The sequence below is a fragment of the Capricornis sumatraensis genome, chromosome 3, assembly GCF_032405125.1.
Source record: "Capricornis sumatraensis isolate serow.1 chromosome 3, serow.2, whole genome shotgun sequence".
In the NCBI taxonomy this organism is placed as follows: Eukaryota; Metazoa; Chordata; class Mammalia; order Artiodactyla; family Bovidae; genus Capricornis; species Capricornis sumatraensis.
In genome coordinates this window covers 57,985,001-58,007,449 of record NC_091071.1, presented here as the reverse complement: position 1 = coordinate 58,007,449, position 22,449 = coordinate 57,985,001, and the positions used below count along the sequence as shown (strand labels likewise).

The following is a 22,449-nucleotide window of genomic DNA, read 5'->3' as shown; positions in this document are numbered from 1 at the left end:
CTTCTGCTTTATTGACTATGCCAAAGCCTTTAACTGTGTGGATCACAACAAACTATGGAAAATTCTTCAAGAGATGGGAATACCAGACCACCTTACCTGCCTCCTGAGAACCTGTATGTAGGTTAAAAAGCAACAGTTAGAACCAGACATGGAACAACAGACTGGTTCCAAATTGAGAAAGGAGTACATCAAGGCTATACATTGTCACACTGCTTATTTAACTTATATGCAGACTACATCATGTGAAATGCTAGGCTGGATGAAGCACAAGCTGGAATCAGGATTGTGGGGAGAAATATCAATAACCTCAGAAATGCAGATGACACCACCCTTAGGGCAAAAAGCGAAAATGAATTAAAGAGCATCTTAATGAACGTGAATGAGGAGAATGAAAAAGCTGGCTTAAAACTCAACATTCAATAAACTAAGGTCATGGCAACCAGTCCCATCACTTCATGGCAAATAGATAGGGAAACAATGGAAGCAGTGAGAGACTTTATTATCTTCAGCTCTAAAATCACTGCAGATGGTGACTTAAGCCATGAAATTAAAAGATACTTGCTCCTTGGAAGAAAAGCTAGACAGCCTATTAAAAAGAAGAGACATTACTTTGTCAACAAAAATCTATTTAGTCAAAGCTATGGTTTTTCCAGTAGTCATGTACAGATGTGATGAGTTGGACCATAAAGAAGGCTGAGCACTGAAGAATTGATGCTTTCAATTTGTGCTTTTGGAGAGGATTCTTGAGAGTCCCTTGGACTGCAAGGAAGTTGAACCCAGTCAATGCTAAAGGAAATCAACCCTGAATATTCATTCGAAGGACTTATGCTGAAGCTTCAATACTTTGGCCACCGGATGCAAAGAGCCGACACACTGGAAAAGATCCTGATGCTGGGAAAGACTGAAGGCAGGAGGAAAAGGGGACAACAGAGGATGGGATGGTCGGATGGCATCACCGATTCAATGCACATGAGTTTGAGCAAGCTTTAGGAGATGGTGAAAGACAGGGAAGCCCGGCTTGATGCAACAGCAGAGCGTCGGACACAACTGAGCAACTGAACAACATGGGCTTCCCTGTTACAATAAAGACGATAAAGACACTACCTGCAATGCAGGAGACTGGGGTTCAATTCTTGGGTCAGGAAAATCCCCTGGAAAAGACAATGGCTATCCACTCCAATATTCTTGCCTGGATAATCCCACAGACAGAGGAACTTGTTGGACTGCAGTCCATGGAGTTGCAAAGAGTTGGGCACGACTGAGTGACTAACACTTTCACTGTCTTTCATGTGATATATAGGATGGTGACTATAGTTAACAACACTGTATTATATATTTGAAAGTGGAAAAGGAGAGTTGGCTTAAAGCTCAACATTCAGAAAACAAAGATCATGGCATCTGGTCGCATCACTTCATGGGAAATTTTTTGGGCTCCAAAATCACTGCAGATGGTGACTACAGCCATTAAATTAAAAGACACTTACTCCTTGGAGGAAAAGTTATGACCAACCTAGATAGCATATTGAAAAGCAGAGACATTACTTTGCCGACTAAGGTCTGTCTAGTCAAGGCTATGGTTTTTCCTGTGGTCACGTATGGATGTGAGAGTTGGACTGTGAAGAAGGCTGAGCGCCGAAGAACTGATGCTTTTGAACTGTGGTGTTGGAGAAGACTCTTGAGAGTCCCTTGGACTGCAAGGAGATCCAGCCAGTGCATTCTGAACGAGATCAGCCCTGGGATTTCTTTGGAAGGAATGATGCTAAAGCTGAAACTCCAGTTCTTTGGCCACCTCATGAGAAGAGTTGACTCATTGGAAAAGACTCTGATGCTGGGAAGGATTGGGGGCAGGAGGAGAAGGGGACGACTGAGGATGAGATGGCTGGATGGCATCACTGACTCGATGGACGTGAGTCTGAGTAAACTCCAGGAGTTGGTGATGGACAGGGAGGCTTGGCATGCTGCGATTCATGGGGTCGCAGAGTCAGACACGACTGAGCAACTGAACTGAACTGAACTGATGCAAGTAAATCTTAAAAATTCTCATCACAAGAAAAAATAAAATTTTTAACTACATATGGTGATGAATATTTACTAGATTTGTTGTCGATCATTTCAAAATACACATATATACTGAAATCATTGCTGCATACCTGAAACTAATATGTTACATGTCAATTATATCTCCATTAAAAAAAGTTTTTTCCATGAGGTAAAGACTATGTTAGTTATAACAATACAAAAGAAGTCTTTTCAATAGGTATACAAGGAATATTTTTTCATATTAAGTTATGCTCTCATGTTAACTAAGGTATTCAATAACAAACAGAATGATGATGAAAATTAGTTATTCTTACCTGTAATCGAAACCAATCTAATCTCATTCCTCTGAAGTCAAATACTTCCCCATCTTCAACTACAGTAACAGAAAAAAGATTACAAAGCTAATTAATATTTTAATAACCTAAATCACATTTTAAAATTTAAGGGCTAGGACAATTCCACTTCTGGACATATATAGAAAAGAATACACCCATGTTCTTGTGTACACCAATGTTTATAGCAGCATTATTCACAACAGCCAAAAGGCAGAAGTAACCAAAAAGTTCATCAACAGTGGATAAACAAAATATAATATATGCACACAATGGTATATTATTCAGCCTAAAAAAGGGACCAAATATTGTAACATGGATGTCATGTCATGGATGACATGCTGAGGGAATGCTAAGTGAAATAAGGTAGTGACAGAAAGACAAATATTGTACTTATATGAAGTATCTAGAATAGCTGAACTCATAGAAACAGAGTAGAATAGTGGATCCAGGGGCTGGGTGGAGAGGAAAATGGGGAGTTGTTACTTTATAGCTACGTTTTCAATTTCCCGGGATGAAAAGTTCTGAATATTTATTGCACAACTGTGTCAATATACTTAACTCTACTGAACTGTACACTTAAAAATGGTAATGTGGTAAACTGTATTTTACCACAATTAAAAAATGATAGCGAAGAGTGAAATAATTCTCATATCCTATAAAGGTGATGAGGCAGCTGTGCTAAGAGAAGTATAAAGTACAGACTTCTCTCTAAACCCCGTGATTCTCATTTTGCTTACATGTCAGCTCAAAAGTACCTATAACAGAGCATGAGGAATCCTATGAACAGAAACTCTGGAAAGCATCCACAAAGTAACTTTATTTTAACCAAATATCATCAGGCAAGTTTATAGCAGTTAAGTATGTTTAACTTATCAATTTATAAGTTTATCAAGTTATCAATTTATCAAGTTATAAGTTTATCAATATTAAGATTGATAAAACTAAAATAAATTTATCACTCAGAAATTTTCAAGGTTTCTGATATTTTTCATTTAAAGAATATAAAACTAAAATATCAGTCTACTGGAATGGAGGAGTATTCAGCTAATGGAAAGGCAGTCTATTATATGACCCAACTTTTGAGACTGACAGATCTGAACTTAAGTTCCTATTCAAGAACTTAGTATCTGTTAAAAAGTGTGGGCAAACCATGTTGAATAACTGAAAGGTTAACCTTAAGCCTTAAGTTTCCAAACATGTCAACTAAAAGTAATTAACAGCTTTTTAACATTGATGAAGATTGAATAAGATAATATATATAAAGTGCTTGCCCAGATTAATCATTTCATTAATGGTATTGATTACTGTCATAGGTAATGCCTGGACCATAATATAAACTTTATTATGATATAGGGTGCTCATTTTTCTTTTTTATAATTACAAAATACCTTTTTGCCTCAAAAATACCATTTTGCCTCCAAAAAACCATTTTGCCTCCAGCTGAATATGAAGAAATATCAAGCTATATTTCTTATAAATATCACCACACATCCATCTTTGAAACCTTTGCTTCAGAGCAAACAAAGAGAAGAGATTAAATATGCTCCTAAGTAAGATAAGTAATCCTATAAAAACTAACTGCTAAGTCCTCTCCTCAATAACAGAATTTGAAAACCTAATGGCAAGAAAATACATTTCAATTTAAAAGACTTATTACCTTGTTTTACACTTAGAGAAGTCATAGTGTTAACAAAAGAGGACATGATGATTGATTCATCTTCAGGGCAAACAGAAAGATTCTGAAAAAAAAGAAGTGATAAAAATGATAAAAACATCTAGTTGGCAGAAAATTCACAGGTCCATCAACTAGTAGGTGGATAAACTGATATATCCATAGTTGGAATGTTTTTAAGCAATAAATAAAAATGGAATGTTTATACACACAGTAACATGGATGAACTCAAAAACATACTAACTGAAACAAATGAAAAACAAGGACGATTTCATTCACATGAAAAAAAAAAATTTTTTTAAGGCAAAAGTGACAAAAGAGCAGTCAAGGGGTTGTTGAGGATGTAGAGAGGGAATCAACTACAAAGTTGCACAAGAAAACTTCTAGATGTTGGAAATGCTCTTTATCTTGACTGGTAGTGGTTACATGAATGTATACAGCTGTCCAAATTAAAACAGTACACTAAAAACAATTGATTTTTATCATGTATAAATTTTGCCTCCACAAAATTAGCACAAAAAAATCCCTCTGAAAATAGCTTAAAAAGTGAATATTTAATAAATTATATCTGAAGTAGATGCTAAATGATAAACTTTTTAAAAAAGTATATGCTTATTAGCTCACAAAAAGCATAATTTTCAAAACATTAAGACCTGTACAACCATGTAAATGCACACAAGAGTTCTATACTGTACAATTAAAAATAGTTAAAATGATAACTTTCACGTTACATACATTTTTACCACAATTTTAAAATTAAAAAGTTTCCATTTTAACCAATATTACAATGAACTATTTTAACAAGTTATCTTAGTTCTAAATTTAAATCCTAGCAAATGGTTAAAAAAACTATGCATGTAAATACTGTACTTGCATGTGGTAAAAAGCTTAGACATTTAACACATTTAAATAGTGTTTTTTGAAGGTGTTATTACTCATGTACTCATGAACTGCGATAGTGATCAAGTTACATAAGGTCTTTTTTTCTTCACTATACCTACCCTCAGAGTTGTTAATATACTATGGATAAATGTCAATTATTATATTAATATCAGTATTGCTGCTGCTACTGTTTCAGAAATATAAGAAATTAATTTTCTCAGTTCAGTTCAGTCACTCAGTTGTGTCTGACTCTTTGCAACCCCATGATTACAGCACGCCAGGCCTTCCTGTCCATCACCAACTCCCGCAGTTCACTCAAACTCATGTCCATCGAGTTGGTGATGCCATCCAGCCATCTCATCCTCTGTCGTCCCCTTCTCCTCCTGCCCCCAATCCTTCCCAGCATCAGAGTCTTTTCCAATGAGTCAACTCTTCTCATGAGGTGGCCAAAGTACTGGAGTTTCAGCTCTAGCATCAGTTCTTCCAATGAACACCCTGGACTGATCTCCTTTTGGATGGACTGGTTGGATCTCCTTGCAGTCCAGGGGACTCTCAAGAGTCTTCCCCAACACCACAGTTCAAAAGCATCAATTCTTCGGTGCTCAACTTTCTTCACAGTCCAACTCTGACATCCATACATGACCACAGGAAAAACCATAGATAGCCTTGACTAGACGGACCTTAGTCGGCAAAGTAATGTCTCTGCTTTTCAATATGCTATCTAGGTTGTTCATAACTTTCCTTCCAAGGAGTAAGTGTCTTTTAATTTCATGGCTGCAGTCACCATCTGCAGTGATTTTGGAGCCCCCAAAAATAAAGTCTGACACTGTTCCCACTGTTTCCCCATCTATCCCATGAAGTGATGGGACCAGATGCCATGATATTCATTTTCTGAATATTGAGCTTTAGGTCAACTTTTTCACTCTCCTCTTTCACTTTCATCAGAGGTTTTTTAGTTCCTCTTCACTTTCTGCCATAAGGGTGGTGTCATCTGCATATCTGAGGTTACTGGTATTTCTCCCGGCAATCTTGATTCCAGCTTGTGCTTCTTCCAGCCCAGCGTTTCTCATGATGTACTCTGCATAGAAGTTAAATAAGCAGGGGGACAATATACAGACTTGACGTACTCCTTTTCCTATTTGGAACCAGTCTGTTGTTCCATGTCCAGTTCTAACTGTTGCTTCCTGACCTGCATATAGGTTTCTCAAGAAGCAGGTCAGGTGCTCTGGTAATCCATCTCTTTCAGAATTTTCCAGTTTATTGTGATCCACAGAGTCAAAGGCTTTGGCATAGTCAATAAAGCAGAAATAGATGTTTTTCTGGAACTTTCTTGCTTTTTCCATGATCCAGCGGATGTTGGCAATTTGATCTCTGGTTTCTCTGCCTTTTCTAAAATTTTCTCAGTATTGCTAAAATAACATAAGACACAAAAGACACAGGGTGGCTTAAAAATTTTAATACTTTAACATAATCTGTAAAATTTATTAATAAATATCCAGTTAGTCATAGCAAACTTCAAAATGCCACAAAGCCAGGACTCTAATTTACTTTTAAGACTGTGATAGCACAGTAGCTTTTGGTTTATCTGGTATATAATAACAATTTTTAAAAAAGCAAAAACTGCATTGCTGTTCACCTGAAACTACTACATGTTAACTGGCTATACTACAATATAAAATAAAAAGTTTTTAAAAAACAACTGCAGCAAAGCACTAACACTTTGCTTTGGATAAAAGCAGCTTTTCTATTCCTTCTTTTTACAGACATTGTAGAAAGGAAGCATATGAGCTCCATCTAGTGGATAAAGAAGAAATAAACTAGGATAGTAAACTAAGCTGTTTATAACTCAGGGTAAACAATTACATGAACAGTTTTTTTCTTGTTTGCATTTTTAGGTAGGTTTGAAAGAAAATGAGGATTTCAAAGTATGGTTATTTCTGGGGAAAACCAATAGTTTTAGATTCAGTTCAGTTCAGTTAGTCATTCTGACTCTTTGTGACCCCATGGACTACAGCACGCCAGGCCTCCCTGTCCATCACCAACTGCCAGAGTCTACCCAAACCCATGTCCATTGAGTCAGTGATGCCATCCAACCATCTCATTCTCTGTCGTCCCCTTCTCCGCCTGCCTTCAATCTTTCCCAGCATCAGGGTCTTTTCCAATGAGTCAGTTCTTCGCATCAGGTGGCCAAAGTATTGGAGTTTCAGCTTCAGCAACAGTCCTTCCAATGAATATTCAGGACTGATTTCCTTTAGGATAGACTGGCTGGATCTTCTTGCTGTCCAAGGGATTCTCAAGAGTCTTTTGCTCTCTGCCTCTTCATGTGGCCCCCAGTAATTTCTCATCCACACTAAGCCAGGGTGATTTTCCTAAATATTAAATCTGACTTATGACTAACCTCCTCTTTTGCAAGATCCTCTATAATTTGGTTACTGTACACCTCCACCCACCAAGATAAAGAATTATTCCCTGCATGTGTTCACTTTAAGCTTTATACACCCTTAAGCATAATGCCCATCACACTGGAATACAACTAAATGTTTTCTTTGCTCTAGGTAATGATACCCTTGACAAAATATGACCATGACTTATTTACCATTGTGACTTTACCATGAGACAAAAGATTACTTCTGTAAATGTTTACTGAGCAAACAAATCAATTATTGGAAAGGAGGGAAATAAGAAACAAAAGAGAGAATGCTATCAGAGGTTTTACCTGCACAAGCTCATTGAGGACAACAGCATCAAAGCCAGAAAGGTACTGCACATAATATCTCTGCATTACAGGTCCGTATTTCCTTACATGTGCTCTAAGCTCTTCCATATAAAATATTAGTTCAGCAATGTGCCTTTTTTATTCAAGAAAAAACATTTCAAAAATTAAATTCACTCACTATCAAGGAAAATATGAATTGCCTTTGATATTGCTACATCAATTTTTTCCTGAGAAAAAGCACTGTTAAATATTTAATGTCAACTACTTTCTTTTTTATATTATCTCATATACAAAAAGAAACCATGGAAAGCAAAAAAAGCAAGAATAAAAAAACTGATAAAGGAATATACAAAATAAAAATAAAATTAGGACATCTCATAAATATATCATTAAAAAGTCATAAATAAAAGAAGGTTAGAGTATTAGGAAAAAGCAAGATTTTTCTGTATGCTATTATTTCTCTGATTCATTTATCTAATTGCTGTTGCAGGACTATGGACTAAAATAAGAAAAAATTTATTACAAATGACACAGCTGTAACTCCGTTGGGATTGTTATTCAAATGTTTGTGTAATAAATAATTCTGAAACATGAATCCTATAAGAAATACTATAGCACAAAAACATACCTCTGCAACAAACTAGAGTAGGAGTGAAAAAACATTTAAGCCTTAATTCAAAGCTAAAGCTGACTTTGCATTCTAATTCATATCACCTAATAATATATTTTAAATATTCCCTCCATTATGACAAATATGAAAAGCCTTAAAGATTTTCAAAATAATTTTACTTTAGTCCTCAAATTCCATAGTCCATAAATCAAATATACAAAAAACATATTTTCTTAATGTTGCCAACTTACTTATCTATAAAGTCATCTGCACTCTTCTTTGGCATGTTATCTGCATGACGAAGTAGCCAGATAATTTCATCACGGGCAAAGGATAATGCCATAAAAACAAAAAGTGCCTGATAGATAGGAAAAAAAATTATTTTAATTTTAATGTGGCACATTTGTTGTAGCCAAAACAAGAATTAAATCAATTACCTTAGGACCTAGCAAGCCAGGCTGATCAGAGAGGACAGTAGCCAATTCTTTCAGTGCAGACCTTAAAAACTTGCGTCTTTCTCTGTGCATTGAACCACTATAGGAAAAGACAACCACCATTAGAGTTTATCTGTTTCTACTAAACTTATTACTGGCAATTAATTAACATCATTTCAGAGTCAACTTCCAAAGGTTTCTTAGGAAACAGAAACCCTTAAAAATATCTTCTACGTGTTGGTCATTAAATGACTTTTCAATCTCGTCTTTCTTTGCCTTTCTTGTGCTGCTATGGTTAACTATTTCCACTTCTCTCTACCTATCAAGATCCTACTCAAACTTCAAGACCAACTCTTCAGAAAGTATTTCCCAATATAGAGATGTCTAATCCTGAAGAATTTCTGCCAGTTAAGTACCATATAGCCCAGAACTCTATAAAACGGACTGTGAAATCCTTAAAAGTAAGCACTTTTTTATTGTATACATTTTTGTCACTCCCATGTAGAATCAATAAATATAACTTAATAAATATCTGATTATCTATATCCTCATTTATTAAGTATATTGCTATTAAAAATATCATTGTTAGTCACTAAGTCGTGTCTGACTCCTTTGCAACCCTATGAACTTAAAACTGACTAAATCAAAGCTATATTCATTAAGGTACTGGGATGAAATCTATTTGGTGCTATTGTTCAAAAACAGAAAGATGAGGAAAGGATAATCATAAATATTCATGTACTGGGTATCTTAAAAATAAAATACAAATTAGAAAAAATTTATTCTCACAAATTAACAAAAAAAAATCAAAGAATATTCTAAATATTCCAACTCCTCATACTGTTCAAAATATAAGTAATTCCAGAAAAATTTTAAACTTTAGACAGTTGCAAAAATATGCCACCCCACAAACAGATGGGGAAAAAATGGAAACAGTAACAGACTTTATTTTCTTGGGCTCCAAAATCACTGCAGTTGGTGAATGCAGCCATGAAATTAAAAGACGCTTGCTCCTTCAAAGAAAAGCTATGACTAACCTAGACAGCATATTATAAAAGCACAGACATCACTTTGTCAACAAATGTCTGTATAGTCAAACCTATGGCTTTTTCAGTAATCACGTATGGATATGAGAGTTAGACCATAAAGAAGGCAAAGTTCCAAAGAATCAATGCTTTCAAACTGTGGTGCTGGAGAAGACTCTTGAGAACCCCTTGGAATACAAGGAGATCCAACCAGTCCATCCTAAAGGAAATTAACCCTGAATAGTCATTGGAACGACTGATGCTGAAGCTCCTATAGTACTAAGAGCTGACTAACTGGAAAAGACCCTGATGTTGGCAAAGATTGAGGGAAGGAGCAGAAGAGGGTGACAGAGGATGAGATGGTTGGAAGACATCATTGACTCAATGGACATGAGTCTAAGCAAACTCCAGGAAATAGTGAAGGACGGGGAGGCCTGGCTGTGCTGTAGTCCATGGAGTCACAAAGAGTTGGACACGACTGAGAGACTGAACAACACATCTACTATATGTCAAAATCCTAAGGAGAAGAAATATGCAACATGAGAAATTTAACTCTGACACCACAGATTAATTTTGAAGACACACTAAAATCCAACCTTTACCTATGTGACCTTAGGTTCTACGTCTCTTAAGCTCCAGACTCTCATCAAGAAACAGGGATGAGGACACCTGACTCAAGATGTATCTTTCATGTTATCTAACATATAGTACCTTTACAGTGTTAGTATAATTCTAATGACAAGCTCTCTACTTACTGAAAATAATAGACTCATCTGGTATAGTATCTAAATAGAAAGTGGGTAATGTTTTGATTATTTTACTATACAGGGTTGCTGCAAGGAGTATTACCATCAAGAGAAGATATAAACACTATGTCTGGCACATGTTAATGAATGGTAAGAATTACTGCTGCTCACTACTTATAACTTGTTTTATATAATGCAGGGAAAAAAGACCTTTATAAAAGATAGCTGTGACACCATATATCTGCCAAGGGTTTCACATATGAATAATCAGGCCTGGAATGGAATTCTAACCCACTCCAAAGGATGTTCTTTGTACTAGAGACTGATTCTATAATAATATAAGCACTTTATTTGAGTGAAAAAAATGCATGAGGAAATAATATACTATAGTTAGCAATTAATAAAGATGATTTAAATTCCTAATATCAATGTTACAGCCTAAGCCTAAATTCTAAAACTTCTTGTAGGTTTCTATTTTCACCTATAACTGTGGTGTTATGTTTTCTCTGCCTTGTAGACATACTGATGGATCAGATAGTGTTATCTCTACTGTACCTAGACTTACTAAAGAAGATATTCTATACAAGTATACCATATAACAAGGAAATGAATTACCAAATTATTTCATGGGAAAATTGAACAAACATTTTAAATACACTAATATCTAGTTTAAGTTACCTATATATTTTCTAACAAAATATATTTACCAATATTTGGGAAAGGTATGGGATCACATACTTTGAAAAACAAATACCATTGGGGGGAGTGCACGTGAAGTTGTACAGAAATCGTCATGACTCGCCAAGCACTGGCACCAGAGCACAGGGGTAATAAGAGAAACGAACGACACCAAAACAAATTCCTCTGCATGGTATTCCTTAAGAGCATGCTAACACTTAAAAAATATTAAAAATCTGTCCATACTGATACCAAGAGGACTAGATACAGAGTTATAAACATGTTTCTCATTGATTGCAAGTCCCCTACTTCTACTGCCACATCTTACACACCATTAATCTGCACTCACTTCAACAAAATAATGCTTTAAGAAAGGAATTCTTGATTAAAAGTTTCACAGATAAGTTAGAACCACTTACGCATGTGACACAGCTGCCTCTTTGCATTCTCTTATGTCATTAATACGCTTATTATAGCTATGAGCCAAAAAAAAAAAAATTGGAAGTATGTTAATCTTAATTTGGTCAATAACAGTAAAAACAAGTTAGTCAAATACTAGTCAACTAAAAATGTCTTATTATCAACAAGAAAAACTGGCTCTCAAACTGGAAATACATGGAAGAAGTCTACCCACATCATTTTGAGCACCTTAAGTACCCCACTGGCTCTTCCTGAAATAATAAATCTTGTATTACATTAAATTCAGTAAAATTAAATTTACAAAGAAGACTTCATTTTCTTAAATCTCCAATAGGGACACTAAATTATACTTCTAAAATAATTAACAGTGATTTCCAAAAATTTCAAGTGCTGACAAAGCTATTACTTTTGGTTTTTTACGTTACCTCATAAGCATAAAAAAATTTCTTAAGGCACATATACTAGGAACAGAAATTTTGCGGTGGAGAAAACTGGAGCAGGAAAGCATTTGATTACTTTAAGTTATTTTAACGGATAGACCTATGGGTGATTTTTACTGACCATTTTTTTTAAAAAGCACATTTTTTTCAAATTAAAAAACATTTAAAATAGAAGACACTGAATAGAAGCATCAAACAGTCTAAAGATGTCATCTATAAAATAAACTCTAATAAAGATATGCTAATTTCCTGGCTACTAAATACATAAAAGTTCAAAATTCCTAAAATGTCAAGAAAAATTATCTTCCTAACCACTTACACCAAGAACTTCAATTTCTAAATTAAGTATGCTAAGATTTGTGTATTCTTCAAGCAAATGTCATAATTCTGTAACCACTGACCTGTATAAATGATGAGTTTTCACACTTATGGTCTGACTTGTTAACTACTATAATTCACGTTTTAAATTGGATCACTCATGATTTAATAAAAAAAATTAAAACTGAAAATACAGAAATTCTTAAATGGTACATTTAACACAGAAAAAGCATAACAAAGGGATTCAAGAGGTCCAGTGGTTGGTACTTGGTGCTTTCACTGTGATGGGTCTCAATTCAATCCCTGGTCTAGGAACTAAGATCCCACAAGTCATGTGGAGTGGTCAGGAGGAAAAAAAAAATGGCATAATGAAAAGACAATTGGTTTCATAAAGCCATTAAACTTATCTGTACCATATATACCTTACGCTCACTCAATACACAGAAACTCTCTGGTTCTAAGTGTTTACATATATTTAAATATAATTCCCCAGAGAGGATGTCAACAGGCTAAGACATAAGTTTCAGGATTTTTGATCTGAATCACTTTGAAAATGACAAAGTTCACAACGACATAGGATATTTCCAGGTACTCCACCATCTAAAATAAAAAGTGAACTAAGAGCTGAAAAATACAGAGGGTACTGTTTCTCACACTATGGCTGAGAGACTACCTGCATGGGAATGTCAGAATCCCTTATGGCAACAGAAATCAAAACAGAGATCACCTGTGAAGGCTAGGGGGAAATGGACCTGGGGTAGCAGTACTGACCAGAAAGAGGCACAAGAGAACTTTCTGGGGACAATGGAAATATTCTGTATCTTGATCTAAGTGGTTGCCAGGAGTATTTGTACGGAAAATTGTTGAGTTGTTCATTTAAAATTTATGCATTTTTCTGTCTGTAAATTTACCTCAATAAACTACTGGGGGGAGGCAGTAGGAGAAAAGGGCAGATTTCTTTACCTCTCCAAAATATAGATACAGGGGATTTAGGAGGTTAGGGGTGATGCCCAGGAGCCTGGATTTCAATTCACATCCCAGGGTACTTCATACACATACTAAAATCTGAGATGGTATACTGGCTTAAACTGTCAGTACTAGACATATCTTTACATTTTAATAACTAATAGATTTTTTAAAATCTGAATTTCATTTAGGACATTATTTAATCGGATATGAAATAAATGTAGGTGAATTTCACTTCCATTAAGCTGACAAATCCAACCCAATTATTCAATATTTTTACGTCCAATAGACCCCAAGATATTTTAGATACTCCTAATTTCAAAAAGATTTCATAAAGGCTACCAAGTGTGAGTTCAACTTGTTTTTATATACTGGCTACAGAACCAAAAGTGGGGAAAAAAGCAAGCATTAAAAATTCCAAGGGAACAAATTTAAGAATTATTTGTGTTACAAGGAATGAGTATAAATGAGTCAGTTGGAATACTTCCTCATTATAAGGAAACATGATTTCCTTTTTACAGTGGTCTGACTTCTGCAACGGCTATAAATAATTAATGAAGTATTTTCTGATAGATTCATACACTTTTTAAAATGCATTGCATTCTAAAATACATTTCTAAAAACTTCATAATTCCTAAAATGGACATTGTGCTTTTAGTAATATTTATGTCTAAAACCATGTAACGATACACAAGAGAGATCATATCATCTTTTTCCTAGAATACAAATTTTGAAATAGCAGAAACACTAGCTATTTCAGTCTGTGAAGTAACCTGTAAAAAACATCAGGATCATTGTTAAGAACAACTTGGTGTGACTGACAAGTTGGTACAGATTGTATCTTCTCTCATAATGTGAGCCTTCTCTACCTCAGAACGTCAACAGATACCCCACTCACTACTTTTCTCCGAAAAAGAAAATAATTGAAAATGACATACCCTCGAATGTTTACAAATAAGTCTTCTGCAGCTTTATGAATGTGGAAAACTTCGTCCCGAAAGAGAGAGAGGCAAGAGCTACTTTGAAGAGCTAGCTTCCAAAGGTTCAGTGCAGTTGCGTCAGTATTGAGGATCCCATGGCACAAAATAAAGCCAACTTGAAACAAAAGGAAAAGAAGTAGAAAATAAGTTTTCCTAAGTTAGGTTATTTGACTTACAAGGTAGCTTTTTAAAAATAAAGAAACATAAACACAGTCACTTAAACTGAGGCTTTTAAGTGACAGGTAATAATACATATATATCCAAGATGGCAACAATATTTCTCTTTTTCAATAATAATTTTCTGTACTTTGCAAAACCAATGCTTTGTACTTATACTGATGAAAAGGGAAAAAACGTCATTTCTGGGTTGTGAGGGCTTCCCTGGTGGCTCAGAGGTTAAACCATCTGCCTGCAATGCAGGAGACCTGGGTTCAATCCCTGGGTTGGGAAGATCCCCTGGAGAAGGAAATGACAACCCACTCCAGTATTCATGCCTGGAGAATCCCATGGACGGAGGAGCCTGGTGGGCTACAGTCCATGGGGTCACCAAGAGTCAGACACGACTGAGTGACTTCACTTTCACTGGGTTGCGAAGGAACTGACTTTAACAAATGGGTAAAAGATATTTTAAGCCACAGATCAGAAGCTATCAATTTACATATATACAATTATCCTTACAGTAACTGAAAAAGAAAGCTACTCTTCTAAGTCATTACAGGAAATGAAATAGCATGTCATAATTTCATAGCAAATTATACTTTCTACTAATTTAGTCCTTTGACATATATTATCTCATAAGATTATCACACAGAGTGGAAAGACCAGTGGTATCCTTTTACAACTGAAGAAATGAGGGTCAATGACTTTCCTAAAGTCACACTAATAAAGTATTAGAACCAGACTTTTCCTCAAGTAGTTACCCTTAAAGGCCAATATTCCTTCCGTATGTTACACGGCTCTCTATTCTATAAATTCAAGTATCTTACCTTCTGTCATCTAATTTAGAAGGTCTTCAAAAATGTGTAATCCTGTATGTTTACTGAGGTCTTCCCTGACCCTCTATTAGAGGCCATAAAACCTCATCTTTCATTCCTAGAAAGTGAAAGTCACTCAGTCCTGTCCAACTCTTTGCAACCCCATGGACTGTCCATGGAATTCTCCAGGCCAGAATACCAGAGTGGGTAGCCTTTCCCTTCTCCAGGGGATCTTCCCAACCTAGGGAGTGAACCCAGGTCTCCTGCACTGCAGGCAGATTCTTTACTGTCTGAGCCACCAGGGAAGCCCCAAGTTACTGTGAAATTGCATTCAAAAGGGCTGGATCCTCAACATTCCAGACCTTCAACAACCCTTGTGCTATGTGCTAAGTCGCTTCAGTCGTGTTCGACTCTGCAACTCTGAGGACTGTAGCCCACCAGGCTCCTCTGTACAAGGGATTCTTCCAGGCAAGAATACTGGAGTGGGATGCCATGCTCTCCTTCAGGAGATTTTCCCAACCCAGGGATTAAACCCCAGTCTCTTACGTCTCCCACATTAGCAGATGGGTTCTTTACCACTAGCACCACCTAGGAAGCCCCAACAACCTTTGGCCCCAGGCTAGAATCTAGACTAGTGATTCTCAAACTTCAGCTTCATATCAGGATCACTGAGAAGGCTTATTAAATCACAGGTTGCTGGGATCCATTCAGAGTTTTTCATCAGAAGTCCTAGGGTGGAAATCAACAGTCTGCATATTTAATAAGTTTCAAGGTGATGCTGCTACTCTTTCAACTAATCTACAGCAAAGCTGTAAAGAAAATAGACTAGCTTTTATAGAAAGTTCTAATGCAGGAATTGGTGTCAAAAAGGGAAAAGTGAAAAAAAAGGGGGGGAGAGAAAGAAGTGCAAAGTTTGATGTAATTCTACTAACTCTACTCAAGGCTCAAACAAATGAAAGCAGCAAAGCTTAGTACACTTTCCTGACTTTTGGCAACTGAGGCTATCCCAAATTAGTTTGCCTTTTCCATGCCCAGGCATCCTCCATCAGGGTATTCTGCCTTCTGACTTCTCCTCACTGCTCATTACGCAAAGCCTTGCATTCATTATTCCCATTTAAGGTAAGGACTGGGCTTCCCTGGTGGCTCTGATGGTAAAGAATCTGCCTGCAATGCAGGAGACCTGGATTCAATCCCGGGTCGGGAAGATCCCTTGGAGAAGGAATGGCTACCCACTCCAGTATTCCTGCCTGGAGAATTCCACAGACAGAAGAGCCTGATGGGTTATAGTCCATGGGGTTTGCAAAGACTCAGACAAGACTAAGCGACTAACACTTTGAACACTTTCGAGGTAGAGACAGATAGAAATCCTTCTATTTAACATTAGAGGTCACTCATGCCACCTAACTACTAATCACATGGGTTCTGCATCCATATATCCATAAACATGAAACAGTCAAGGGTCACCATGCTTTTGAGCAAAATTAATACTCTGAAAGCTGTCTTTTTAAATCAACAAAAGCCTAAAAACCTTAACAATCATTATAGAAGAAAATGTAAGGATCACAAACCTGATCAATGTAAAAATTATAATTAATAACAATGGCTAAGGACAGGCAATGTGTGTTAAATTCTTCCTCTTTCATACTAATAACAGCATTACTCAAACCACCAGTGCATAATGAGATTAAGTAGAGAACTGAGAGTATTTAGAAACTTTCATTTAGAAAACTTTTCACTGATAGCAACTTAGGGGTAGAAACCTAGTAACAATCAAACTGTTAGATTAAATATTTGTTAGATTAATACTTAAATATTGAATCTAATAATTAAAATGTAGGCTTTAATTTCATCTTTATTACTTTATTTCTGATAATTCCACTAATTCAGTTTCAATGTATTTTATAAAAAAGTACCAGTCCAAAAATCACTAAAAAAGAAAAATTGGTCATTCACCAGTTTTAGAAACAGTATAATAAAAAGTCATCAAATAATACCTAAATGTTAATAAATCAAGAAACAAGAACTATAAAAACTAAAAAGCACAAACTGCTCAAAATTATTCCCCTCTGCCAGTGGACCTGGGGGTGGTAGAAAAAAATATAGCAGTTTTCATTTACACTGTATCTGTGTGTCTATTTCTCCCACAGTTTGTGAACTTTGTAGGCGTGCAAACAAGTAATTTTATTTCCCATGCAAACATATGTCTATTATATATACTAAAATAATTTTAAAACAAAAACAACTGAATAAATGTAGTATCAAGAAAATCATTAAAAATAAAATAAACATTTGCTGTTGATGGCCTTGTTCAGAGGCAATAGAATGTAGACCATGAGGCTTGAAGGTCCTTTGTCTTTGTTACTTACTTGCTGTGTGGACTAAACTTTAATTCCTCATCTATAAACTAGATCAACCTACTCTAACCAGATCAATATAAGGACTGGGTGATGTACACAGAAGGCTTAGCACAGTGCTTGGTATTAAAGCAATCCACGTACTGTTATTTCTCTCTAAAACTTAAATCTGAGGAGTATTCATAAAATTGACCAATGTTACTTACAGATAATCCATTTTTCCATGGCATCCAAAGAGAGATATTCACAAGGCATCTTAAAAAAAGAAAAATATAAATTTGTGATTTAAAGGAAAAAATTCTGCACTGGGTCACTCCTCCTTCTCTTCTTTCTAAAAAGTCTGACTACTCAATTCTTGGTTCAAGTACCACCACAACAGAGTTGAAAAAGTGGATGCAAGTTTTATAACCTATATTTAAACCCATAGTCCATAAAAGGCAATGAAAGCTGTGCCTCTTTCAAATCTACATACCCTGAAACTTCTCTTTAAAAAACACGGTTGTTAAATTGTTTTCAATTTAGTAAATAACTACTTCCAAATTCCCCAAGTTTACTGCAGAGTTTGCAGTATTTCAAAGGATAAAGTTTTATTAAAAAAAAAAAAATTATGTACCTGGATGCTCACTATTTCACCCGTCAGTAATTATGTGTGTTTATTCTCCATATGCATAACATTTATGTTTATATACACAGAAAAAAGACTGAAAAGAAACTTAACAGAATACAACAGTGATTTTCTCTAGTAAGTCTGTAAACTTGGCGTGATTTTTGTTTTCTTCTAATTTTCTGAATCTTCCAAATTTTCTACCATAAGAAAGCAAAGCAAATAACTGTACTCAGCATCAGCATTTAGAAATTAAAAAACTGTGAATAGTACAATGTAAATAATGAGCATTTTACAATAAACTTCACTGACAAGCTAATACTAATTAGAAGAAAAAGTGCAACAGGACTGCTTAATTGATTAAAAAAAAATTTTTTTTACTCTTTCATTCAAAAAGAAAGTACAGAACCATACAGTGTCAGACTGTGCGGGATTAAGCATTGTGCTGGGGGCACTGATGAGACTCAGCAACTGGGCATTTCTCCACTGGTCAGCTGAAAGGTTCCTTCGAGGATACACCATCTGAAGAGAAATTAGTGCATCTGAAAGAGACTAATTAAAACAGAAAAACAGAAAGTTGAAGAATGAGTTGGTTTTTTTTTACTTTCCATTTAATTTCCAGCTACAAGTGCTGTGTGTTTCTAACTGTATCATCATAAAACAAGAGCCTAATTACAAGTATGCTCCATATGACACTTGTGGTGGGTTCCAGTTATGCTCTAGATTTTGTTTTTAATTTCATGAAAGTTACATAGATTCTGCACTCCTCCCCTAAAGCTTAGCTCAGCAAATCATGTTACTTTTTTAAAGGTGAAAATGTATGGCAATCGTGTGATCTTTATTTTAAAAAGGACACAGAGTCTAGCATCATCCTTTTGTGTGTCACTTCCTATCCCAATAGTGCTCACTGAAAGAAAAAGTGGTGCTTAAGGTTATATGACTAAGTGTTACCAGAGCTCAACATGTTTCATATTTCTTCAAAGAATGCCTTCTAAAAATGATCCACTGTACTTTATCTCAATAAATTATTTCTATTTGCCATTTAGTCTATTAATGATAACTTTATCATCAAGGTATTTTTCATCTCATTTGCTTCTTGCTTGCTTTTAACTCTTGCTATTCACTCCTGCTTCCTAAAAATTCTGTACAGAGTGGTCCTTTAATCTGGCTATGCATAAATTGCCAGGAGAGTTTGTTCAGAAAAAGAAAATCCAGGGCTCTGCCTGAGCCAGAACCTCTGGGAGTAAAACCTAGGAATTGTTTTTATCACTGCATCAAGTGATTTTGAATAATTTTTTAAATTAATTTGAACAAATCCTAGTAAATATATGATGGTCTTTCTGTTGGGCTTCCCTGTTAACTCAGTTGGTAAAGAATCCTCCTGCAATGCAGGAGACCTGGGTTCAATTCCTGGGTTGGGAAGATCCCCTGGAGAAGGGATAGGCTACTTCAGTATTCTGGCCTGGAGAATTCCATGGACCAAGGAGCCTGAAAGGCTGCAGTCTATGGGGTTGCAAAGAATCAGATACAACTGAGTGACTTTCTATTAACATCAAAGCCCTGAGATATCATAGAATATCAGAAAAATCAAGATTAGGAAAAAACTGATATAATCCAAATAGACAATACTCCTCAAGTAATTATTAACAGTCTAGTATGTGCTAACAGCTATGGAAAACTTAGAGATATATGAGGTGAAAGTGTTAGTTGCTGAGCTGTGCCTGATGCTCTGTGATCCCGTGGACTGTAGCCCACCAGGCTCCTTGGTCCATGGAATGCTCTCGGCAAGAATAACGGAGAGGGTGTCCACTCCCTTCTCCAGGAGATCCTCCCGATCCAGGGACTGAACCTGGGTCTCCTGCACTGCATGCAGATTCCTTACCATCTGAGCCACCAGGGAAGCCCTAAATAAAGATATAACAGCCTTTAAAATAAATGTTTATCATTTAACTGGGAAAAGAGCCAAATCTGAACTGGGTAACTAAAAGCAAAGCCATATCTGATTGGCAAAAAGTTAGAAACAGATTCAGAGGAAAAACAAGAGATGAGTAGCTGAGGTAAAAGCACTAACAAAATCAAAGAGACAGGTGGTGACGATCTGTTTACACTTTGAGAAACCCTGACACTTCCATCTACAATGCTGATTTTTACTTCAAAATTGGTATCATCTACACCTCATGCAAAGAGCTGACTCATTGGAAAAGACTCTGGTGCTGGGAGGGATTGGGGGCAGGAGGAGAAGGGGACGACAGAGGATGAGATGGCTGGATGGCATCACTGGCTCGATGGACGTGAGTCTGAGTGAACTCCGGGAGTTGGTGATGGACAGGGAGGCCTGGCGTGCTGCGATTCATGGGGTCGCAAAGAGTTGGACACAGCTGAGCGACTGAACTGACTGAACTGACTAGACTCTTTCAAGCTAATGCTACAACTAACACTAAGACATTAAATCTACATGAATTTGTGGGTATAATATAGATCTGCAGAGAAATTAAACTGGAAATGCATCTTTAGAATCTTCAGTAAGAAAACTGAAGGAAAATTCTTGCTGCTAACTGTATGTCAAAAAAATAAAGCACAGATTCATATAAAACACTGTATTATTAAAAACCTAACTCCCATCATTCAAAGGCAACAATGGACCAAGATTCTAATATCCTAGCCTTCATTTTGCCACAACTGCTGCCAAATGGCTTACTTCATCATACCACTTCCAGTCCTCAATTTCCCTATCTTTATGAGGATACCTATAAGCTTCCTTGACATGCTAAGGAACTAGCCCTCCCGCAGAGAAGCCATAATGGCAAGACTCTAAACCAAAATTATTTCAATAAGAACTATTTTTAATATATCATAAACGACAGACATTTCAAATTATCACAAACTCCTGCAATTTTTTCTCATTACGAGGCTATACTCTAATAACATTTAACTAAGATTTATCAAATACTATGTGTGGAAACACTTTTCACAAAATAACTCATTTAATACTCATAATAGCCCTATAGAGTAGGACTACTATTACTGCATTTTTACAGGTAAGAAAACTGAGATACAGTGAAGTTGGTTAAGTAACCTGCCCAATAATACACAGTAACTGTCGGAAGTGGGATTAGAACAAAGCAGTCTGGTATGAATCTAGTAGACATTCTCAAATACTAAACTTCACTAACTCTATATCCTATAGAGAAACTAAAAACTACAATGGATCAATATATTCCAGAGTTTCCATTAACGATTCTGGATATAATTAAGGAGTTCTCTGGTTCACAATTAGATAAAACCATATATAACCATAAATCATATCTCATTAAGATTTTCTTTCTTAGAAGCAGTTTATCACTCTATCCACCCTCAAGCTCTCATATGCCTACCCCTAAAACCCAGCTCTTACCTTGCTATGAGGCACAAATTCTTCCATCATTTTCTTTAAAGGGTTTTCATAATCCACAATCATCTGACCAAGGCGTGGGTATTCTCGGTCACTTAAAACAGACACATAAATATCACTGAATTGTAAGCCATCAAACTGAGAATTTCACACAGGTTTCTTTAATGCGGTATACCTTGCCCCATGAGTCATCTCATGAGCATAGTTGTATAATCCAATGATTGCCTTCCTTTCTTCAATTCGAGACAGCAGTATCATTAGTGTTGTATATGTTATGATCAAATCTAAGTAGTTCTTCGTTAAATCAAAATTTACAGTCTAAGAAAAAAAAAACATTAAGTTCAACTTTTTATTTCACAAACTTTTAAGCACACACAAAAGAATCTTCATGGCAGCTACTGGAAGCTAATAAGTTTCTGTATTTATTTATTTTATCCCCATTTCTGAAATTCTACCTAATTCCTTTCACCAAAAACATGTCTAAAATTTGGGAGTTACAAATAATAGTGTAAAATTGTGAAAAAGAGTTTGTGATCACCCTATTCAAACTGCTAACAATTTAAAAGAATAGCCAAAACCAGAGTAATAATAAGCATGGAAGCAATTTTCACTAAGCAAGAAAAAAGGAGTATTAAATTAATGAATAGGTTCACCGTTAACTCAGTGGAGATGTTTTTCACTCATTTCTTATATCTAGAAATTGTCTTATTAAGAAAGATTTTATCAAGTATGCCTTTTATAGAGAAAAAATTATTTGTGTAACCTTTTAAAATTGAGCCTATTAAAATAAAATACTAAAATTAACAACTATTTCCCAATATGTACAAGATTTATATTCAATGGCAATCAATAAGTAAAAAGAGA

The 22,449-nt window shown here is 35.7% G+C and overlaps 1 protein-coding gene across 2 annotated transcripts in view; it reads right to left on the bottom strand.

The window, feature by feature from the left end:
* Window positions 1-22,449, bottom strand: part of NCKAP1 (NCK associated protein 1) — a 110,023-nt gene that overhangs the window by 48,587 nt on the left and 38,987 nt on the right. For both annotated transcript variants that reach the window (XM_068968829.1, XM_068968828.1), the window contains 11 exons: window positions 21,761-21,903; window positions 21,589-21,679; window positions 18,609-18,746; window positions 17,797-17,845; window positions 14,221-14,377; window positions 11,558-11,614; window positions 8,693-8,789; window positions 8,507-8,613; window positions 7,646-7,778; window positions 4,033-4,114; window positions 2,355-2,413 (listed from right to left, as the gene is read on the bottom strand). In XM_068968829.1, the coding sequence (XP_068824930.1) occupies window positions 2,355-2,413; window positions 4,033-4,114; window positions 7,646-7,778; window positions 8,507-8,613; window positions 8,693-8,789; window positions 11,558-11,614; window positions 14,221-14,377; window positions 17,797-17,845; window positions 18,609-18,746; window positions 21,589-21,679; window positions 21,761-21,903 (1,113 nt within the window). The remainder of the gene's footprint in view (window positions 1-2,354; window positions 2,414-4,032; window positions 4,115-7,645; window positions 7,779-8,506; window positions 8,614-8,692; window positions 8,790-11,557; window positions 11,615-14,220; window positions 14,378-17,796; window positions 17,846-18,608; window positions 18,747-21,588; window positions 21,680-21,760; window positions 21,904-22,449) is intronic.